Source organism: Oncorhynchus nerka, linkage group LG18 (genome assembly GCF_034236695.1).
Source record: "Oncorhynchus nerka isolate Pitt River linkage group LG18, Oner_Uvic_2.0, whole genome shotgun sequence".
NCBI lineage: Eukaryota > Metazoa > Chordata > Actinopteri > Salmoniformes > Salmonidae > Oncorhynchus > Oncorhynchus nerka.
The window spans coordinates 73,824,608-73,849,381 of NC_088413.1; the positions used below are offsets into that span (position 1 = coordinate 73,824,608).

At 43.4% G+C, this 24,774-nt stretch overlaps 1 protein-coding gene across 1 annotated transcript in view; it reads left to right on the forward strand.

The window, feature by feature from the left end:
- The first annotated feature begins 8,421 nt into the window (after positions 1 to 8,421).
- The window catches only part of LOC115146520 (connector enhancer of kinase suppressor of ras 1-like), a 101,269-nt gene continuing 84,916 nt past the window's right edge, over positions 8,422 to 24,774 (forward strand). The window contains exons 1-2 of the mRNA XM_065004335.1: positions 8,422 to 8,557; positions 14,847 to 15,004. Coding sequence (XP_064860407.1) covers positions 8,422 to 8,557; positions 14,847 to 15,004 — 294 coding nt within the window. The remainder of the gene's footprint in view (positions 8,558 to 14,846; positions 15,005 to 24,774) is intronic.

Consider the following 24,774-nt stretch of genomic DNA (forward strand, 5'->3'; position numbering starts at 1 on the left):
CACACACAGCAGCCAGAATGTATTATTCTGTTGCTAAACTATTTCTACAGAATGTAGCTGTATCCATGGAGTTCTGAACACCAAGGCAACACAGCACAAAGGACTAATGATTACATGCATTGGATGTGTTGTATCAAGAGACATGTCTTCTGTAATTGCATATGAACATTTCATAGCACTTTGCCCTGATTACATAATGAGTCCCTTCACACCGTGATAGTATATATTGTACAGCATATGTTCCTGCATCTCTGAACTCCTATTTAGTTTAGTCTAGTGCAGATGGTACTGTTCTGTTATGTCTGAAGTGGCAGCCTCAATCGAGAAAAACCTTTGACCATTTCCTTTAGTCTCCATATGATTTACTTGTATTCAAGTCTCTTCCCTGTAAGAGATCTTCGGAATAAAAGGACAAGTATTGATACAGCATGGTATATGGTATGAGGATACAGCATGGTATGAGGATACAGCATGGTATATGGTATGAGGATACAGCATGGTATGAGGATACAGCATGGTATATGGTATGAGGATACAGCATGGTATATGGTATGAGGATACAGCATGGTATGAGGATACAGCATGGTATATGGTATGAGGATACAGCATGGTATATGGTATGAGGATACAGCATGGTATATGGTATGAGGATACAGCATGGTATATGGTATGAGGATACAGCATGGTATATGGTATGAGGATACAGCATGGTATGAGGATACAGCATGGTATATGGTATGAGGATACAGCATGGTATGAGGATACAGCATGGTATATGGTATGAGGATACAGCATGGTATGAGGATACAGCATGGTATATGGTATGAGGATACAGCATGGTATGAGGATACAGCATGGTATATGGTATGAGGATACAGCATGGTATGAGGATACAGCATGGTATATGGTATGGGGATACAGCATGGTATATGGTATGAGGATACAGCATGGTATGAGGATACAGCATGGTATATGGTATGAGGATACAGCATGGTATATGGTATGAGGATACAGCATGGTATGGGGATACAGCATGGTATATGGTATGGGGATACAGCATGGTATGAGGATACAGCATGGTATATGGTATGGGGATACAGCATGGTATGAAGATACAGCATGGTATATGGTATGAGGATACAGCATGGTATATGGTATGAGGATACAGCATGGTATATGGTATGAGGATACAGCATGGTATGAGGATACAGCATGGTATATGGTATGGGGATACAGCATGGTATGAAGATACAGCATGGTATATGGTATGGGGATACAGCATGGTATATGGTATGAGGATACAGCATGGTATGAGGATACAGCATGGTATATGGTATGAGGATACAGCATGGTATGAGGATACAGCATGGTATATGGTATGAGGATACAGCATGGTATATGGTATGAGGATACAGCATGGTATATGGTATGAGGATACAGCATGGTATATGGTATGAGGATACAGCATGGTATATGGTATGAGGATACAGCATGGTATATGGTATGAGGATACAGCATGGTATGAGGATACAGCATGGTATATGGTATGAGGATACAGCATGGTATATGGTATGAGGATACAGCATGGTATATGGTATGAGGATACAGCATGGTATGAGGATACAGCATGGTATATGGTATGAGGATACAGCATGGTATATGGTATGGGGATACAGCATGGTATATGGTATGGGGATACAGCATGGTATGAGGATACAGCATGGTATGAGGATACAGCATGGTATATGGTATGTGGATACAGCATGGTATGAGGATACAGCATGGTATGAGGATACAGCATGGTATGGGGATACAGCATGGTATATGGTATGAGGATACAGCATGGTATATGGTATGGGGATACAGCATGGTATGGGGATACAGCATGGTATATGGTATGAGGATACAGCATGGTATATGGTATGAGGATACAGCATGGTATGAGGATACAGCATGGTATATGGTATGAGGATACAGCATGGTATGAGGATACAGCATGGTATATGGTATGAGGATACAGCATGGTATATGGTATGAGGATACAGCATGGTATATGGTATGAGGATACAGCATGGTATATGGTATGGGGATACAGCATGGTATATGGTATGAGGATACGGCATGGTATATGGTATGAGGATACAGCATGGTATATGGTATGAGTCATTCAATCATTTGTCAAGGCCACCTAAATATGACAAACCCGTAGCCCTCAAGGCCCCCCATTATTAGCCAAATAAAAACCCAATTTGGACCAGCCATCTGGCATTTGCCAGAATTGCCCTATGGCCCGTCCATCCCTGCCCCTAGCAAAAGACGCCCACTAAGAAAAGGCTTATCCAACAGTACACCCATTTTGCTCATAGGAGTAAGCACAACTGTTGTAAGAAAAGTGATCTAATTTACATGGGTGATCTAATAATATTGAGAGGTACTGCATGTGCTCTAATTTCGCACACGTATAAACTGCACTCAACATCACTGCAATCTCAGTGACTGGACCAAATGTTCACTGACATCTTGGAGTGGGGAAGTGGTGAATTTAAAAAAGGGGGGAAATCATTCTCTTCCCAGAAGCTGTGGCCACTGGGCCATTCGTACAGCAAAGTAGAGTATAACTAATGGATTGTTTTTTTCTCCCATCAAGACAGATCCATTACAAAGTGCTCTTAGCCGGGTTGGGGCACGCTAATGCCACCTAGGGGTGGTCATCTATCATATAGTCTGTGACGCATTCAATTCTGTCCCCAAACGCGAATGACTCGTTTGTCCCAGTGTTTGATACAGAGCAGACCCAGACAGGCACTTCCCTCTATCGTCCCCAGACTCCAAGGGAATCCCACAGACACTTCCTCAGTGGTCTATCTTTCCCAGACTAAATAACTCTGTTGACCCTGTTACTGTCAGTCATTATGACACACACACACACACACACACACACACACACACACAAATCAAAGAAAGTGGCAGTGTGGTTGTGCATCGAGCAGCACACTTTTTAACTAAAAGGAAGTAGGTTTGATTATTTGATGCTGCATGCTATGTATAGAGGATGACTTTCAGTCTACACACAGTGTGAACCAGCGCATAAATTGAGATCATGTTTTTCAATCCCAGAGCTAATCCTAATTTAAAAAAATATATTAATTCAATCAAAAATTCTATACATTTTCCAGATTGTAATTTGTCTAATTATCCACTTTTGTTCATGAACTCAATTCAGGTCACGGTGGATGTTAAAGCAGCATATGGGTGGTACTTGTCATAGGGGACATAGGGATTTCTTCCTCACTCCGAAGCCGTGGTGATCTCATCATCGGTGAAGATCATGTGACTCAGACGTGTTCCCGATCAATAGTGACCACCTGGGGACACCCTTCCCCCATTAGTAGAGACAACCTAGGGACACACTGCCCCCATCAGTAGAGACAACCTAGGGACACCCTGCCCCCATCAGTAGAGACAACCTAGGGACACCCTGCCCCCATCAGTAGAGACAACCTAGGGACACCCTGCCCCCATAAGTAGAGACAACCTAGGGACACCCTGCCCCCATAAGTAGAGACAACCTGGGGACACCCTGCCCGGATGGCACTGAAGGATCATGGGTGATGGGTGTAGGACTCAGTCAGGGCCATGTGCAACAGAATGAAGCCCCTCCCTTCACTACCATGATTCATCACTGCCAGGGAGCGGGGGTTGTGTGTGTGTTTTTGGGGGGTGCATGAGAGAGAGAGAGAGAGAGAGAGAGAGAGAGAGAGAGAGAGAGCGTGTGTGCATGCATGTGTGTGTATGTCGTATGTGGCTGCCTAAAGCCCAGATTCTCTGAGACAGGGGACTTGAGCGTGATGTCTGGACTGAATACTAAATATTTGAGTCCCAGAACAGGGGCCTTAGATAGAATATAAGAAGCTGCCATTATTATTTCACTTTATTTTCAATTGGAGTCGACGCTGCTGAAAAACATGGAAGAGAGAGACGGTGGTGTCTAGAATAGTAAGAGAAAGGAGGAGGGAGGGATTCAGAATCCCCCTCCTCCTTGTACTGTATATACAGGAGTGGCAGGGTAGCCTAGTGGTTAGAGCTTTGGACTAGTAACCAAAAGGTTTCATGTTCAAATCCCCGAGCTGTCGTTCTGCCCACTGTTCCTAGGCTGTCATTGAAAATAAGAATTTGTTCTTAACTGACTTGCCTAGTTAAATTAAGGTAAAATAATGTACCATAACAGTAATCTAGCAGTATTGGAAATGCAGACAGCACTTCATTATTAATTCATTGGAAAAAATCTTGCTTGGCGATACTGCATAAGATGGCCTACACATCAAAGGTGGAATGTTCTCCAGCTGTAGTTAGAATTTTCAACATGGTTACTATGTCAATACAACATGCAACACAACGGTGTTACTAGGTGTAATTATAATCTCTAACTAAAATCTAGTGACAGATTGATATGTGCGTCTGTCCACAAGAGATTTTTATCACAGCATTTAAAAAAAGACCCTGTAAAGTATTGAAAAAAACATCAATCATATCCAGGTAGAGTACTTTTTTACAAACTCTGCTAATCTGAGTCCAACGGGCCTCACTGCTCTCCTAATAGGGTTGCAGCCAAATTAATTAGCTGCTTAATGCCGGAGAAAGTGCAATCAGCCAATGAACTCTGTGTCGAGGAGCACTAATTATAAATAATTCACTATGGCTGGATGCCAATCAACACTAAAAAGCATGAATGTAAAAGCCAATACACTTACTGATTGTTTATTAAGGTATAGTGAGGCAGAATGTGAACGAGTGATGTTGTATCGGGAAATGTCTTATATAACCTGCCGGCAGGCTGAACAAAGAATGAAAAGGAGCTTGACAGCAATGTTTTCCTATCAGTGTTCTCTGACATTGACTTTAAGCAAGAGAATAATTGTTATTGACTTTCAAGGCAGTGAGAGACAGGAAGCCATTGACTGCTGCGCTGAGGCCTGTGGTTTTACTGTAACTCTTGCTGCGCTTTAGAGCAGAAACGTCATGTTGAGACTTGATGTTGTGTCATAGGTATTCAGACTCGTTAAAGAGAGGGCCAATTTAATTGAGACATAGGCCTACATGTAGTAACAGGAAGATGGCTTGTAGTACCATTGCATGAGCCAATCCATTTTTATTGACTGTCGAACTATGCTAGTGTGTGATGACATTTCCAAGTCAATAAAAATAAACGAATAGTGCCTGCATGTATTTATCTACCATAATTAATATACTAAGCTCCTTCCAATATACACTTTATATACAAAAATATGTGGACACCCCTTCAAATGAGTGGATTTGGCTATTTCAGCCACACCTGTTGTTGATAGGTGTATAAAATCGAGCACACAGCCATGCATTCTCCATAGACAAACATTGACAGTAGAACGGCCTTACTGAAGAGCTCAGTGACTCTCAACGTGGCACAGTCATAGGATGCCACCTTTCCAACAAGTCAGTTCGTAAAATGTCTGCCCTGCTAGAACTGCCCCGGTCAACTGTAAGTGCTGTTATTGGGAAGTAGAAACGTCTAGAAGCAACAACGGCTCAGCCGCGAAGTGGTTGGCCACACAAGCTCACAGAACAGGGTCGCCGAGTGCTTAAGCGTGTAGCACGTACAAATCGTCTGTCCTCGGCTGCAACACTCACTACCGAGATCCAAACTGCCTCTGGAAGCAACGTCAGCACAAATAACAATTCAACGGGGGCTTCATGAAATGGGTTTCCATGGCTAAGCAGCCGCACACAAGCCTAAGGTCACCAAGCGCAATGCCAAGCGTCGCCATTGGACTCTGGAGCAGTGGAAACACATTCTCTGGAGTGATGAATCACGCTTCACCAGTCCGGTGGACGAATCTGGATTTGGTGGATACCAGGAAAACGCTACCTGCCCAAGTGCCAAGTGTAAAGTTTGGTGGAGGAGGAATAATGGTAATTTGAGATAAATAAGCTTTTTGTGCAAATGGAACATTTCTGGGATCTTTTATTTCAGCTCATGAAACATGAGACCAACACTTTACATGTTGCGTTTATATTTTGGTTGCCATTCTCAGTACAAAAACAAGACATATCATCCTTGCATTTTTTTGTTCAGTGGGAATGCTGGTATTACAAATTGGGCAAAAGTACCAATAGTACCCAGGTCTGAATGATCTCCACAATCAAGTGACTACTAGACTAGAGCCTCTTGACCCATTGCAGGTTATGGTGACCTGGTCTGTGCTCTGTTGCAAAGCTTCAATCAAGCAGATTCTCTTTTACTTTGAGTAGCCTGTGTGCAGACATGAAAGGAAATGTTATAGGGCAAATCGATGCCTTACGTCAGAGCGACCGATCCACCTGCACTGTCGGTTGAGGGACGAGCGATGCCTAGGTGTGACGCCACCTGTCGGATGACAATGAGGGCAAACAGCATTAATAGATTAATAAACACTAAAAAGGTAAAGATATTGGTATGATGCAAATCCACTCTTCTTGATATAGTGTAGTAAAAGTATAACAAGACCTTGGCATTTACAGTAGGCTATATGCCATTGGGCTATATGCCATTGGGCTTGAAAAGGGTGGCTTGGCTACCCACCCCATCGCCCTGGCAAAAAGCCACGCCCACTAACGGTTAATGAAGCAATAGATATAGCAGCTGAATTGAATTTAGTATGAATTAAATTCAGAGTTCTCAGGCCAATAGAATCTCTCCTCTATCTCCAAGTAGGTGAATTAACGTAGGAGGTTAGGAGAATTACTGCGTGGCAGGTTAGGAGAATTACTGCGTGGCAGATTAAGAGAACTAATGTTGCATGTTAGGAGAATTACTGCGTGGCAGATTAAGAGAACTAATGTTGCATGTTAGGAGAATTACTGCGTGGCAGGTTAGGAGAATTACTGCGTGGCAGATTAAGAGAACTAATGTTGCATGTTAGGAGAATTACTGCGTGGCAGGTTAGGAGAACTAATGTTGCATGTTAGGAGAATTACTGCGTGGCAGATTAAGAGAACTAATGTTGCATGTTAGGAGAATTACTGCGTGGCAGGTTAGGAGAACTAATGTTGCATGTTAGGAGAATTACTGCGTGGCAGGTTAGGAGAATTACTGCGTGGCAGGTTAGGAGAACTAACGTTGCATGTTAGGAGAATTTACGTGACAGGTTAAGAGAATGAGGTTAAAGTTAGACTTAGCGAAAAAGCTACAAGGAAGCAGCAACGCAAAATTGGTCTTGAGTGGCAACCAATCTACCCAATTAGATGTTAGGTTTTCATACACCCACTTATGATGATCCTCCCACTTATTTCACAAACGCCCACTTTCAGACAAAAATCCAGGTATTTAGTAGTTTATTAGGATCCCCATTAGCTGTTTCTGAAGCAGCAGCTACTCTTCCTGGGGTCCACACAGAACATAAAACATGACATAATATCAATAGACGAGAACAGCTCAAGGACTGAACTACACACATTTTAAATAAGAACAATAGAACCAAAAAAGGTTCTACGGACGATGACACGCATACCACAGGAGGTTGGAGGCACCCCTCAGCCTATTTTTTTTTAAAGCAAATGTTGTTGTTTGCTTGATTTTGCTATTCTGTATGCAGTTTCCAATGACTAGCTCTTCTATCCCTCTATCATCATGTCTGATTTAAAAGAGAGAAACGCTAGGGGGTGGAAAATGTCAAAGGGCCTCTGATGGCTTGGCCTTTCATCAGGCTTGGATTTCATGAGGTACATTCAGCATTGCAATGTTTTCTAATTGTTCAGCAACACATTTCACAACTGTTTCCTAACTATTCCAAGTCAAACTATTCAACTGTAACCAGACAGGCACCAAAAAGAAAGCCAATACTAAGTTATTTTCTACACTAATGCCATTTGTGTATTATTGGATACGATACTCAGATGAAATGTTAAGTGTTTTATGTGTTGGTCATCTGTTCCTAACTGAAGCCTGTTTGTGTTAACGTTATTTTGTTGGTATATTAATAATTCACCAAAACAACTCACATTCAATGGTAAACTATAGTTATATAGAGTAAAAGCTAGTAGTATAGTTAGTTTAAATAGTTGCGACATTACACTTGGCTCTCACTATTGCTAAAAAAGGAAAAAACTCCTAACCACTCTTGAGAAACTAAACCTATTCCCAAAAGGAACGAACTTTGGAATAAGAATTAAGTCGACAAATAAAGACCAGCCTTCACTACCCGTTGCAATTCTTTCGGTTAATCCCTCATCAAATTATGTAGGCTAAAGTTTGAAATAGAGGCAGTATTCTACTCTACCACCCCCACCGCTCCACAATGTGAGTGTGAATAAAAATATGTGCGTCTGAATCATAGGCAGACAGCTTAATGCTATTGGTTCGCGGAGAGACTTGTACCTGTAAGTGGGAGTGCCCATCGTCAGGATGAAATGTTCCTTCCTCTGATCCAGAGTAGTAGTCCGTTGAAGAATTCGATTGGGAATAATTTAATCAACATTCCCAGGACTCCTAGCATGCAGCCTATAACGTCGTGGAGCAAGGAGAGAGTGAGCGACTGGCTCAAAGGTAGGCTATAATTGGCGCTGTTTGTGTTTGGCAGGTGAGTTTAATTCGGTTTTCACACCGGGAGCCGTAAATAGAAGCGCCACGAATCATCTTGGAAGGGGAGGTGGAATGAGGAAGTTAAATTGATAGGTGCCAAGTCTGATTGATCAAGCTGTAATACACAATTAATTGGTATATAATATATATAGCTTATCCTGATACTTTTGCCTGCAAAATCGTGTAAATGTTTCTTACAAGTCAGAATGTTTTATATAATTACGCCGACATTTAAACTTACTCTACCGGTTATCTGTGCGGTTTGTCCTTCAAATGCTTGAAATTTGAGACAAGATATCCACAGGAAGGTATTTTTAGAGTCGGAACCAGTAGGTATATGGTTCGGTTCGCCACCAAGGTAAAATTCGTTTTATTTTAAAAACTCGGTGTTCTCTCGTCAATAACTATTGAACCAGGCATGCCATAACAATGAACATTTTATATTTATATTCTGAGGATGGGGAGAAATTGACACCAATTCCTTTATTTTTTAAGTCTTTAAAAAAAAATATCACACAAAAAAGGTGTAGATTGTTCGCCATCCTCCCCGATTCAGAATGTACCATTTTCATGGCATGCTTGGTTTTTACAGGTTTTAGTGTCAGGCTGTAGGCTATATACCAATTAATTGTGTATTACAGCCCGGATAAATCAGGCTACTAGGCTATGCCATGTCCTCGTGTTTTGAAGCCTACTAAACTGACACTAAAGTACAGTATGTCCCTTCTACATGTATTTATTATGTGGAACTATTGGAATGTGCTGTATTTTATATATATTTTTTCAAAGCAGCCAAATGGGTCTAAATTACACCAATACTGCAGCCATCATTTTCAGCGAGTAGAAACTAGTCCAGTTACTCAAATGCCTCTGACAGTCAACACACAACAGTTTAAGCTTGAATTTGTAGATTGTTCCACATACTTTTTTAGTTTGCTTATAGGCTGTTTTTGTTCATAAGAGCATCTTTTCCACATTCAATGATTTTAAAAGGTCTGCACTGAGTTTATACCATTGCAATATGTTAATAATAGCTGAGAAAGAATGGCGCCGGAGGGAATGTCTGCTGTTTTACGGCTCCTAACCAGCTGTGCTATTTTTTTTTTTTTCATTTTTTTTTTCACGTTGTTTGTAACTTATTTTGAACAAAATTTTGCTGCTACCGTCTCTTATGACCGAAAGAGCTTCTGGACATCAGAACAACGATTACTCACCTCAAACTAGACCAATATTATTTTCTTTAATGAGTCCATCACGAAGGATATGCTGCTTCTCCGAGACCAGGCCCAAATCCCCGTCATTCGTGTGAGGAAAACATGAAAATACAAGGGGCGATAGGGGTGCCTTGTGAGAATTTGTCAGCGAGAGGGAAAAGAGAGGGAAAAAAAACTCTAGACCACATTTACTTCACACACAGAGACGCATACAAAGCTCACCCTCAATTTGGCAAGTCCTCCTGCTTACAAGCAAAAACTAAAGCAGGGAGTACCAGTGACTCACTCAATACGGAAGCGGTCAGATTACGCTGAGGCTAAGCTACAGGACTGTTATGGTATCACAGACTGGAATATGTTCCGGGATTCATCCAATGGCATTGAGGAGTATACCACCTCAGTCACCGGCATCGTCAATAAGTGCATCGACGACGTCGTCCCCACAGTGACCGTAAATACATATCCCAACCAGAAGCCATGGATTACAGGCAACATCCGCACCGAGCTAAAGCCTAGCGCTGCCGCTTTCAAGGAGGCGGGACACTAATCCGGATACTTATAAGAAATCCCGCTATGCCCTCAGACGAACCATCAAACAGGCAAAGTGTCAATACAGGACTAAGATGGAATCATACTACACCGGCTCCGATGCTCGTCGGATGTGGCAGGGCTTGCAAACTATTATGGACAACAAAGGGAAACCCAGCCGCGAGCTGCTCAGTGACGTGAGCCTACCAGAGCAGCTAAATGCCTTTTATGCTCGCTTCGAGGCAAGCAACACTGAAGCATGTATGAGAGCACCAGCTGTTCTAGACGACTGTGTAATCACGTTTTCTGTAGCCAATGTGAGCAAGACCTTTAAACAGGTCAATATTCATAAGGCTGCGGGGCCAGACAGATTACCAGGACCTGTACTCAAAGCATGCATGGACCAACTGGCAAGTGTCTAACACTGACATTTTCAACCTCTCCCTGACTGAGTCTGTAATACTTACATGTTTCAAGCAGACCACCATAGTCCCTCTGCCCAAGAAAGCATAGGTAACCTGCCATAAAGTGCTTTGAAAAGCTAGTCATGGCTCACATGAACACCATCATCCAGGGAAACCCTAGACCCACTCCAATTTGCATACCGCCCCAACAGATCCACAGATGATGCAGTCTCAATCGCACTCCACACTGCCCTTTCCCACCTGGGCAAAAGGAACACCGATGTGAGAATGCTATTCATTGACTACAGCGCATTGTTCAACACCATAGTGGACACAAAGCACATCACTAACCTAAGGACCCTGGGACTAAACACCTCCTCCAGCAACTGGATCCTAGACTTCCTGACAGGCCGCCCCCAGGTTGTAAGGGTAGGTGACAACACATCTGCCACGATGTTCCTCAACATGGGGGCCCCTCGGTGTGCGTGCTTAGTCCACTCCTGTACTCCCTGTTCACCCACGACTGCGTTGCCAAGCACGACTTCAACACCATCATTAAGTTTGCTGACGACACAACAGTGGTAGGCTTGATCACCGACAACAAGACAGCCTATAGGGAGAAGGTCAGAGATCTGGCCGGGTGGTGCCAGGGCAACAACCTCTCCCTCAACGTGAGCAATACAAAGGGGATGATTGTGGACTACAGGAAAAGGAGTTCCGAACAGGTCCCCTTTAACATCGATGGGACTGTAGTGGAGTAAGTCAAGAGTTCCATGTTCCTTGGTTTCCACATCACCAACAAACTATCCTGGTCCAAACACACAAAGACAGTCGTGAAGAGGGCACGTCAATGCCTTTTCCCCCTCAGGAGACTGAAAATATTTGCCATGGGTCCCCAGATCCTCAAAAGGTTCTACAGCTGCACCACCGAGAGCATCCTTACCAGTTGCATCACCGCCTGGTATGGCAACTGCTCGGCATCTAACCATAAGGCGCAACAGAGGGTAGTGCGTAAGGCCCAGTACATCACTGGGGCGAAGCTTCCTGCCATCCAGGACCTATATACTAGGCCTTGTCAAAGGAAGGCCTAAATAATTGTCAGAGACTCCAGTCACCCAAGTCATAGACTGTTCTCTCTGCTACCGCACGGCAAGCGGTACCGGAGCACCAAGTCTAGGTCCAAGAGGCTCCTTAACAGCTTCTGGAAACAGAAGATACTCTGCAGGACGGAATCCATCCCAATCATCTTGGCTCCTGGACCCTGTCTACGCATTTCAAGGCAACGTTGAAACAATGACTTATCAATGACCCAAGACCAGCTACACTAATCCCTACCATTGTGACAATGAGTCGTCATAATGCTTCATTACATGTACATTAGCACAGGGGCTTTGAAAGACACAATGGAAGTAACTTAATGTATTTCCCCCTAATTGCCCTGAATACCTTTGTTAATCCTACAGCTATTGGATGCAGTAATCATGAGCCTATGAACCAGAGTTCCACTGTTAGCACTGAGATGGTGTGCCCTAGTAGGAAGACCACTTTGTGCAGCTCACCCTGAACTATCAAGTCTACTTCTGATAAGCTTCCCAGTAAAGCATTAAAAAGAATTAAGCAACCCAGAAAAGTGCTAAAAAATAGCCCATAACATTTGCAGCCTGAGAAACAAGGCCCATGAAGCCAATAATTTGCTTATAACAGATGCCATTACTAGAAAGTGTGTGCCCTCAGGCCTGGAGGGAAGCTAAAGTCATTCTGCTACCCAGGAATAGTAAAGCCCCCTTTTACTGGCTCAAATAGCTGACCAATCAGCCTGTTGTCAACACTTAGTAAACTTCTGGAAAAAATGGTGTTTGACCAGTTATTACGCCATTTCACAGTAAACAAATTGACAACCGATTTTCAGCATATAGGGAAGGACACTCAACAAGCACAGCACTTATTGGCTGAGAGAAATTGATGATAAAATGATTGGAGGGGCTGTCTTTGTAGACTTCAGTGCAGCTTTTGAAATGATTGGTCACAGTCTGCTGTTGGAAAAACTATTGTGTTATGGCTTTACACCCCCTGCTATAATGTGGTTAAAGAGTTACTTGTCTAACAACAACACACCCCTCATGGACTACAGCAGCGTCAGCCCCCCGACAGCTGTGTTAGAAATGGTAGGAAGCAGCATTGTAATGTCCTGTACTCGTGCCTCAGGATAGCACAGGGTTTTTGCCCCGGGAACCAAGATGTTTCTCACCATAGAGCTGCCGATGATGACAGCTGATGAAATGGCTGAGGATGTCTGGTCGTTCTTGCACGTTGAGTGGTTTAGAAGACCCCTCGTGGCTCGATGGACCCGAGCCAGCCGTAGAATCCATCGTGGCTGATGAAGGGGAAGATCTGAACCCATGGTAGAAGCCACCGGACAGAGAGCGGGAGACAGAACAGGGGACAAAGTCGCAGGTACCTCTGGATCCAATCTCAGAGCGGAAGTCCTCCGGGATGAAGGTGCCGGAACATCTGGATCCAAGGCAGCAAAGCTTTTTCTGTGTCTGACGGGTTCCCCAGCAGCTTGTCTAAGTTTGCTACTGTTTCTCTAAGAGTAGCCCATAGTCCGTATTGCCCTGGAATCAAACAGCTCCTGCAACGTTGAAAATGTTTGTTAGCGACCTCCATTTAAAACTACAGACTAGCTGGGCTTCTGTGATTCTCTTCTTAACAGGAATTTACTAAAATGTTGCTATGAGCTACAGTGTATTCGCAAATACAGCACGCACCCCCACCTCCCAAAACAAGAACAGCCAGTGAAACACACAAGCAACACACCTGAGTCACACACCAGTACGGCAAATGAAAAGAAAGCGGAGAACTTGGTCTGTATGGATCCTACCTGCGCATACACAACACGAGCAGGAGCTGACCAACCCACAAGTTGGTGCTGTAGAAACGAGCAGTGAGACAAGTTAGTAATTGATATAATAACGAGGCATCCTCTCGTCTGTGATTTGGAAATAATTACAATGCTGTTGCCATGATGATTAACGGTAAAGATGCAGATAATGACCATGACAATGCTGTTGCCATGATGATTAACGGTAAAGATGCAGATAATGACCATGACAATGCTGTTGCCATGATGATTAACGGTAAAGATGCAGATAATGACCATGACAATGCTGTTGCCATGATGATTAACGGTAAAGATGCAGATAATGACCATGACAATGCTGTTGCCATGATGATTAACGGTAAAGATGCAGATAATGACCATGACAATGCTGTTGCCATGATGATTAACGGTAAAGATGCAGATAATGACCATGACAATGCTGTTGCCATGATGATTAACGGTAAAGATGCAGATAATGACCATGACAATGCTGTTGCCATGATGATTAACGGTAAAGATGCAGATAATGACCATGACAATGCTGTTGCCATGATGATTAACGGTAAAGATGCAGATAATGACCATGACAATGCTGTTGCCATGATGATTAACGGTAAAGATGCAGATAATGACCATGACAATGCTGTTGTGATGAGATTAAAATGATGATCCGAATAAGAAATGAGGATGATGGGTAACACTTTATTTGAGGGTGTATAAGGACTGTTGGTTAAATAAACAATGTAGCCCAGTGTTTGCCTGCTCCTGGGATCCTAGCCTGATGACTCGCACTACATTTTTCCACTGCACTGTCATTCACTACATACTTTAGTCTGAGACTTCCATCATTGACGTTGTTTGTGGTGATGAGGGGCACAAGTGACGTTTTGGCCCAACCCATCGGTTTCTAGACCAATCAGACGGCCCCGAATATGTTAGCATTCGGTGAAGGGTCAGGGAGGTACTCCGCTCGAGACTCATTGCAGAGAACAAACAAACGTCCGTAACACTTGGTTGCCAGGAGACGGAGGACACAGAAGGATGCACATTTTTGTTTTTGCCCTGTAGGTTTGATGATTAGTTGATAAGTTGAACCAAGTGTGTTCGTGGAAGGACAAAAAGAATAATGTCCACTAAGGTAACTGCACAATTGTCAGAAAATGTTAATAAAAGCTTGAAAAAAAAATCTGATTATCCGTGTGTGTTCTCTCTCTCGCTCTCTCCAGGTCTGGACGCTCCTCTCCAGCAGTACCCCTTCAAAGAGTGGAGGGTGACGGGGTTGGACCTGCTGCAGCTCTCCTCCCAGGACCTGGAGCAGCTGGGCGTTCACAAGATCAGCCACCAGGAGCTCATCCTGGAGGCTGTGGAGAAGCTCTGCTCCCTGGTGAGACCCGGGCTGCTGCTCCCTGGGGGCTTGAGCGCTCATAGATTGATACAAGGCCCAAGGTTTTATTCGATTCATAAAAATAAAAAATCATGGTTGGAAGATTTCTGAAATAAACAGGGAATCTGAAATCCTCCTACCAGGATTTCTGGAAAATGTAGGAATTTTGTGGAAAGTTACCGTCAATTTTGGTTGATACATACAATTTGATCAGGTGTAGACTTTACTGTGAAGTGCTTGGTTACGAGCCCTTCCCAATGATGCAGTTTAAAAGTATAACACACTAGAATGGATTTGTATTCAGGGAGTACCAGTACCAGATCAATGTGCAGAGGTACAAGGTATTTGAGGTAGATATGTACATGAAGGCAGGGTAAAGGGACTAGACATCAGGATAGATAATAATAATAAGGTATTTGAGGTAGATATGTACATGAAGGCAGGGTAAAGTGACTAGACATCAGGATATATAATAATAAGGTATTAGAGGTAGATATGTACATGAAGGCAGGGTAAAATGAACAGACATCAGGATAGATAATAATAAGGTATTTGAGGTAGATCTGTACATGAAGGCAGGGTAAAGTGACTAGACATCAGGATAGATGATAATAATAAGGTATTTGAGGTAGATCTGTACATGAAGGCAGGGTAAAGTGACTAGACATCAGGATAGATAATAATAAGGTATTAGAGGTAGATCTGTACATGAAGGCAGGGTAAAGTGACTAGACATCAGGATATATAATAATAAGGTATTAGAGGTAGATCTGTACATGAAGGCAGGGTAAAGTGACTAGACATCAGGATAGATAATAATAAGGTATTTGAGGTAGATCTGTACATGAAGGCAGGGTAAAGCGACTAGACATCAGGATAGATAATAATAAGGTATTAGAGGTAGATCTGTACATGAAGGCAGGGTAAAATGAACAGACATCAGGATAGATAATAATAAGGTATTAGAGGTAGATCTGTACATGAAGGCAGGGTAAAGCGACTAGACATCAGGATAGATAATAATAAGGTATTAGAGGTAGATCTGTACATGAAGGCAGGGTAAAGCGACTAGACATCAGGATAGATAATAATAAGGTATTAGAGGTAGATCTGTACATGAAGGCAGGGTAAAGCGACTAGACATCAGGATAGATAATAATAAGGTATTAGAGGTAGATATGTACATGAAGGCAGGGTAAAGCGACTAGACATCAGGATAGATAATAATAAGGTATTAGAGGTAGATATGTACATGAAGGCAGGGTAAAGCGACTAGACATCAGGATAGATATGAGTAAAATAAAGAACAAAGTAATAGCAGCAGCAAATGAAATGATATGATTGTGTGTTTTGTGATGTGTCGTTGTGTGTGTGGTCAGTGCAGATAGTTTGGGTATCAGTAATTGACTATTTAGCAGTCTTATGGCTTGGGGGTAGAAGCTGCCTCGGAACCTGTTGGTCCGATAGCCGATGTTCCAGTACCGTTTGCCGGACGGTAGCAGAGTGAACAGTCTATGGCTTGGTGGTTGGAGTCTTTGGCAATTCTTCGTGCTTTTCTCTGACACCGGCAGATTTTAAGAGGTCCTGGGTGGCAGGGATGTACATGGGCTGTCCGCACCCCCCTCTGTATCAGACAAGGGTGGTGCATTTTCCATACCAAGCAGTGATGCAGCCAGTCAAGATGCTTTCTATTGCAGCTGTAGACCTTTTTGAGGATCTGAGGACCCATGCCAAATCTTTTCAGTCTCCTAAGGGGGAAAAAGTGTTGTCGTGCTGTCTTCATGACTCTTTCTCCTATAGTCTACAATCAGCTCCTTGGTCTTACTGACGTTGAGGGAGAGGTTGTTGTTGTTGTCCTGGTAACACTGCTAAGTCTCTGACCTCCCCTGTAGGCTGACTCATCAGTGACGGTAACCACCGCCGTGTCGTCAGCAATCTTGTTGTTGGAGTTGTGGGTGAACAGGGAGTACAGGAGGGGACTAAGTACACACCCCTGAGGGGCCCACGTGTTGAGAGTCAACGTGGCGGAGGTTGTTGCCTAACCTCACCACCTTGGGCCGGCCCGTCAGGAAGTCCAGGATCTAGTTGCAGAGGGAGGGGTTCAGTCACAGGGTCCCTAGCTTGGAGGGGACTATGGTCTTGAATGCTGAGCTGTAGTCTATGAACAGCCTTCTCACATAGTTATTTCCCCTATTGTCCAGGTGAGAGAGGGAAGTGTGAAGTGCATTTGAGATTGTGTCATCTGTGGATCTGTTGGGGCGATATCCGAATTGGAGTTGCTCTAGGGTGTCTGTTTGAAGCTCTTTTTCATTCTCGTTTTGGGCTAAATAAATCAGAGCTGTAGCTGTTTCAGAAACACAGATCTGGGTCTGTACCAGCCTAAATAAGTGACTGCTTCTATTCGAACCTTTTCAAGTCCCCCTCTGACATTCACCAACTGCCACTTTACAGATTACAGCAGAGGGTTGAGTCATTAGGTTCAGGATTCATCTGGTGTTTTATTGTTTTCACTTTGCCTGCAAAGAGGCATGGCTAAGTGGTGTGTGTGTGTGTGTGTGCGCACTTCATCTAAAACCAAAGGCTAACACAAAAGAAGCTAGTGATCATACTTCTCATATGCAAGTTACTATGTGGGTAACGTTTGTTGTCACTGGCTAACAGGCTCCTCCTCTTCTCTCCAATTTCCCATGTCTTCCATTCTCACTCATTCTCACTTAAATAAATTGTCTCTGCTCTCCTCCCTCCACCCATTGCTGTTTCCCTCAACACAAACTTTCTGTGGACTCAGTCTCAGGTCACTAATGGAAACAGAGGACACGTTTTCTGTGTTTCACCGCATCCAAGTTTCACCGTGCTTTTGTTTCCCCTGGGAGGATTAATTTAGTCGAAGGGCCTGTGGGTTTGAGTGGCGTAACCGCGGATGCCAGGCCGGGGCTAAGCCGTTGATCTGCTTGTAATGGTCTGCTTTAAAAAATAACTGAATAACAAGGGGGTTTCTGCCCTTCATGATTTAATGAAGTAGTCTCAGAGTAGGAGCGCTGATCAAGGATCAGGTCCCCCCCGTGTCCATGTAATGCTATTCATTATGATCTAAAAGGCAAAGCTGATCCTAGATCAGCACTCCTAATTATGACTACAGGTCCTGGTCTTTCCTATGGTCTGAATGGCCCCAGCAGCATGTAGTGACTAAAGGTCTGATCGGGTGCTGGGTGCTATTAACTGTAATACTGTAATGGTTTATGGTAATCTTTCCGGAGAGAAATGTTATGAAATACAAAGGACTCATATGAGATTTCTAGCTGCTGTGTGTGTGTGTGTGTGTGTGTGTGTGTGTGTGTGTGTGTTGTCCATCTTCGTTTCTGTGTGTGTTGTCCATCTTCGTTTCTGTGTGTGTTGTCCATCTTCGTTTCTGTGTGTACTGTCCATCTTCGTTTCTGGGTGTGTGTGTACTGTCCATCTTCGTGTGAGTTTACTGTCCATCTTCGTGTGTGTCCGTGTGCGTGTACTGTCTATCTTCGTGTGTGTACTGTCTATCTTCGTGTGTGTACTGTCTATCTTCGTGTGTGTACTGTCTATCTTCGTGTGTCTGTGTGTGTGTGTGTACTGTCCATCTTCGTGTGTGTCTGTGTGAGTGTACTGTGTGTGAGTGTACTGTCCATCTTCGTGTGTGTCTGTGTGAGTGTACTGTGTGTGAGTGTACTGTCTATCTTCGTGTGTGTCTGTGTGAGTGTACTGTCCATCTTCGTGTGTGTCTGTGTGAGTGTACTGTCCATCTTCGTGTGTGTCTGTGTGAGTGTACTGTGTGTGTGTGTACTGTCCATCTTCGTGTGTGTCTGTGTGAGTGTACTGTGTGTGAGTGTACTGTCTATCTTCGTGTGTCTGTGTGTGTGTGTACTGTCCATCTTCGTGTGTGTCTGTGTGAGTGTACTGTGTGTGTGTGTGTACTGTCCATCTTCGTGTGTGTCTATGTGAGTGTACTGTGTGTGAGTGTACTGTCTATCTTCGTGTGTCTGTGTGTGTGTGTACTGTCCATCTTCGTGTGTGTCTGTGTGAGTGTACTGTGTGTGAGTGTACTGTCTATCTTCGTGTGTGTCTGTGTGAGTGTACTGTCCATCTTCGTGTGTGTCTGTGTGAGTGTACTGTCCATCTTCGTGTGTGTCTGTGTGAGTGTACTGTATATCTACTTGTGTGTCCGTGTGTGTACTGTCCATCTTCATTTCTGTGTGTGTGTCTGTGTGTGTGAGTGTACTGTCCATCTTCGTTTCTGTGTGTGTGTGAGTGTACTGTCCATCTTCGTTTCTGTGTGTGTGTGAGTGTACTGTCCATCTTCGTTTCTGTGTGTGTGTGAGTGTACTGTCCATCTTCGTTTCTGTGTGTGTGTGAGTGTACTGTCCATCTTCGTTTCTGTGTGAGTGTACTGTCCATCTTCGTTTCTGTGTGTGTGTACTGTCCATCTTCGTTTCTGTGTGAGTGTACTGTCCATCTTCGTTCTGTGTGTGTGTGAGTGTACTGTCCATCTTCGTTTCTGTGTGTGTGTGAGTGTACTGTCCATCTTCGTTTCTGTGTGTGTGTGAGTGTACTGTGTGTGTGTGAGTGTACTGTGAGTGTATGGAGGTTTCATTCTTGTTTTTTTTATCTCTGGAGTGTACATCCTTGAATGTGTGTCATCACAGGGCTCCCGAGTGGCACAGTAGTCTAAGACACTGCATCTCAGTGCAAGAGGCGTCACTGCAGTACCTGGTTCGAATCCAGGCTGCATCACATCCGGTCGTCATTGGGAGTCCCATAGGGCGGGGTGCACAATTACCCCAGCGTCGTCCGGGTTTGGCCGTTGTAGGCCGTCATTGTAAATAAGAATTTGTTCTTAACTGTCTTGAATAAATCAAATAGGAACAACTGGTCAGACACCCATAATTACCATCTACTGTATTGAAATATACAAACATCCATGAAACATTAATAAACACTTCATCATGGTTGATTGTTCTCTGTGGGACATGTGACCATGTCCTTAATCACAGAGCTATACAGCACATATGACCATAAGTGTGTGAGGTGGTGGTGTGTGTGTGTGTGTGTGTGTGCAGACAAATTACCAGCTCCTTGAAAGTGTGAAAAGACACTCAGCATGGACCTGTAATGACTGTCCATTAAAGTATGAGGCCATCTACCGTCTATTCTTCCTCCCCAGATAGTATCTACACACACACACACTAGGGGTGAAATGCTTCACAAAACTCACGGTACGATATGGTTCAGTACGGTTTCAATACATCGACAAAATAAATGCCTGAGAAATATGTCATTTTGTATTTAGATTTTTCATTTATTATAATAGTAAACATGGGTAGCCTGAATTCCCAGGAGCATATGGAAATAAACAGACAACAAAAAACAGCCGTGTCTGCCTTATAACAGGAAATAAAATAGTCATTTAAAACAACAAGAGTGTGTAGTTCAGCAGCATATATCAACATTAAGTCACACAGCAGTCAGTGCCTTCAACAAAATAGGACCATTTGAGACTGGTTACTTGAAAAAAAATTAAAATATTTTTTATCCGATTTTCAAGTTTTTCTTTAAGAAGATTAGTCTATTCACATGATCTGCAGTGAGCGCTGATGGGCTTGCTGTGACAATGTCAGCTGCTGTGGAAAATACCCTCTCGCTAGTGACAGAGGTCCCAGGCACAGCCAGGTAGCACCTTGCTAACATGGCAACATGAGTGTATATCAACTCTTTGGTCTTCCACCATGTAAGTGGATCAGCATCCAGGGGAATACAGTCCACTTCCCTGTATGAGGTCACCTCCTCCTCTATGAACTTGACCTTTGACTTGCTTCCCTGCTCCTGGGTCGTGAACAACTCCCCAAAAAGCTCAGCCATGGCATGCTTCTTTTCTGGAGGAGCGCACGACAGGGTCGTCTCTGGAGAGGGGTTGGCTCCTGTGGTATCTGTGGCTTGACCCTGCAGAATTAAATTAGATGAAAATGACTCTCTCTGAAGTGGCTTTAAAAATATGATTTGTTGTTAGAAATATATATTAGGCACTATTATTACAATTATTACTTGATAATGAATTGTTAAATCACTAAATAATTAAATAATAAATTATTATTATTAGTCACATTAACAAAATAAATACAATACCTGTTGTATACTGGTCACAATCTCTGCTGTGAGTTCATTGTAGCCTCTCAGACAAGCAGCAGCATCCAGGTGTAGCAGGGACCTCACATCCCTTACTGCGGGTTCATCTTCATCAGATGCCACCAACGATTTCAGGATCATTGTTTTTCATAGGCAGGACCATGGAAGCTGATGGAATGCTCTCAGTGCATATCAGTGTTGAGACTGTTTTGAGAGGTTTGCACACTTTGATAACTTCCTCTGCTAGTCTCATGTCATTTTTAGACAAAGTCACCAATATCTTTGACATTGTTCCTCACAGCTTGATCAGTCAGTGTAGAATACAATACACCCCAACTTTCTGCTCAAGGTATCTCTCCACCATGTCACAGCTTGATCAGTCAGTGTAGAATACAATACACCCCAACTTTCTGTTCAAGGTATCTCTCCACCATGTCACAGCTTGATCAGTCAGTGTAGAATACAATACACCTTTCTGCTCAAGGTATCTCCACCATGGCACAGCTTGATCAGTCAGTGTAGAATACAATACACCTTTCTGCTCAAGGTATCTCCACCATGGCACAGCTTGATCAGTCAGTGTAGAATACAATACACCTTTCTGCTCAAGGTATCTCTCCACCATGGCACAGCTTGATCAGTCAGTGTAGAATACAACACACCTTTCTGCTCAAGGTATCTCTCCACCATGGCACAGCTTGATCAGTCAGTGTAGAATACAATACACCTTTCTGCTCAAGGTATCTCTCCACCATGGCACAGCTTGATCAGTCAGTGTAGAATACAACACACCTTTCTGCTCAAGGTATCTCTCCACCATGTCATGGCTTGAATTCCATCCAGATTCATTTTGCACTTCATCTAAAACCAAAGGCTAACACAAAAGAAGCTAGTGATCATACTTGTCATATGCAAGTTACTGGCTGAATGTTTGTCACTGGCTAACAGCTCTTTTGTCATTTGTATGTACAGTTGAAGTGGGAAGTTTACGTACACTTAGGTCGGAGTCATTAAAGCTTGTTTTTCAAACACTCCATACATTTCTTGTTAAGAACTATAGTTTGGCAAGTCGGTTAGGACATCTACATTTTTCCAACAATTCTTTACAGACCGATTAATTCACTCTATCACTATTCCAATTCCACAATTCCAGTTAATTAAATTAATTAAATATATATATTTTTTAAATAGGCTAGCTTACCTATCAAATAGCATTCCCTCAAGATTGGGCTGATTTCCAAAATATTTAATATTAACATTTCTTGATATGAAACTTTTAAGTAAAATATCTACATTGGTCAGTCCAAAATGACTTTTTAGCTCTGTCATGAAAATATATTTATTTCCTATTACCAAGTCATTTACAGTTTCCATGTCTTTTAGTTTTCCATGAAGACCAATTTTTATCGGTGAATTCTGAAAAGGGTTGTGTTTTTAGTGAGTCATATTGTTATTGTAGAATACTTTTCATTTTCTCCCATATTGTTATAGTGTTCTTAACTATGAAGTTGTTCATGTTCTTAGCGGTATCTTTTGAAAATAGACGTGAACAGATTCTGGGGATGAGCATACCCATCTTTAATATGTTCCCATTGTTCCTCTTTTTAGTGCATTTAACTATATGTCGCAAGTAAAAGCCCTTGGTGGGCCTGGAAGGTTAATACCACCCTCGGTGGGTCTGGAAGGTTAACACCACCCTCGGTGGGTCTGGAAGGTTAACACCACCCTCGGTGGGTCTGGAAGGTTAACACCACCCTCGGTGGGCCTGGAAGGTTAACACCACCCTCGGTGGGCCTGGAAGGTTAACACCACCCTCGGTGGGCCTGGAAGGTTAACACCACCCTCGGTGGGCCTGGAAGGTTAACACCACCCTCGGTGGGCCTGGAAGGTTAACACCACCCTCGGCGGGTCTGGAAGGTTAACACCACCCTCGGCGGGTCTGGAAGGTTAACACCACCCTCGGCGGGCCTGGAAGGTTAATACCACCCTCGGTGGGCCTGGAAGGTTAATACCACCCTCGGTGGGCCTGGAAGGTTAATACCACCCTCGGTGGGTCTGGAGGGTTAACACCACCCTCGGATTTAGGAAGATGTAAAAACAGTCCTGTTAATTCTATCAGTTTTATTTTCCTGTATAAAGTCCTGTTGTGACCGAGTAGTATATATATTTTTAAAGAATGTCCTAGTTGTGGTAATTGGTATTACCGAGAATACATCTAAAAACTTCGGGAGCCATGCCATTCTAAAAAGGTTTATGAACTGGGTGGTTCAAGCCCTGAATTATGATTGGCTGATAGCCGTGGTATACCATGGGTATGACAAAACATGTATTTTTTGCTGTTCTAATTATGTTGGTAACAAGTTTATAAAGCATCTCAGAGGTTTGTTATATATGGCCATTTTATACCATGGTTAAGGGCTGTATCCAGCCACAGCCCTTGGCCATGGTATATTGGTCACATACCACACCCTCCTGTGCCTGAATGCTTAATTATTCTACCTGTAAAATGTATGGGAATATTGTTCCATTTAAAAATATCTGCTTTAATATTGTTCAGTAATAGGATGTCAGGTGTTAGTTGTGCAGAGGTGAGAACGGAGTCGGGCGCAGGACACACAATCCCCCCGTCGATGGGGTGGTAGTTGAGTCGCCTTCATTTTACAGAAGGCGAGAGCCAAATCAGCATATTCAGGGGGGGATGTTCATGGTGGAGACCTGGTTTGGACTCTCCACCTTAGTTGCACCTATGGAAACCCCTATACACCTCCCTGAACACTGACGTGACTCCTGTGGCGGGCCGGGTGCGCAGTGTGCGCTAACCAAGGTTGCCAGGTGCACGGAGTTTCCTCCGACACATTGGTGCGACTGGCTTCCAGGTTGGATGTGCGCTGTGTTAAGAAGCAGTGCAGCTAGGTAGGGTTGTGTATCGGAGGCCGCATGACTTTCAACCTTTGTCTCTCCCGAGCCCGTACGGGAGTTGTAGCGATAAGACAAGATAGTAGCTACTACAACAATTGGACACCATGAAAATTGGGGAGAAAAAGGGGTAAAAAAATAAATAAATAAAATGTCCCTCGACTTCTTTTTGAGGTGAAAATGATCGATAGCAACAGCTCATGGTCCTCCTGGAATCAGAAGTTTTTTGACGCAATGGAGGAACGTAGTCAGAGAAATGCTTATGAATGTCTTGTTAAAGCTGTGTATGCAACTGGTTCACCTCTGATGCTCACAGGCAATGTGTATTGGAAGAGATTTCTGAATAATCTTCACCCAGCATACACCCCTCCAACCAGACATGCTTTATCTACTCATTTGCTGGATGCAGAGTTCAACCGAGTTCAAGTGAAGGTCAAGCAAATCATAGAGAAAGCAGACTGTATTGCAATCATCTTTGATGGGTGGTTGAAGTTTGTGGGCAAGGAATAATTAACTACATCATCTCTACCCCTCAACCAGTATTCTACAAGCGCAAGGGACAACAGACACACCGGGTCTCTACATTGCAGATGAGCAGAAGGCAGTCATCAATGACCTTGGACCACAGAAGGTATTTGCACTGGTGACAGACAATGCTGCGAACATGAAGGCTGCTTGGTCTAAAGTGGAGGATTCCTACCCTG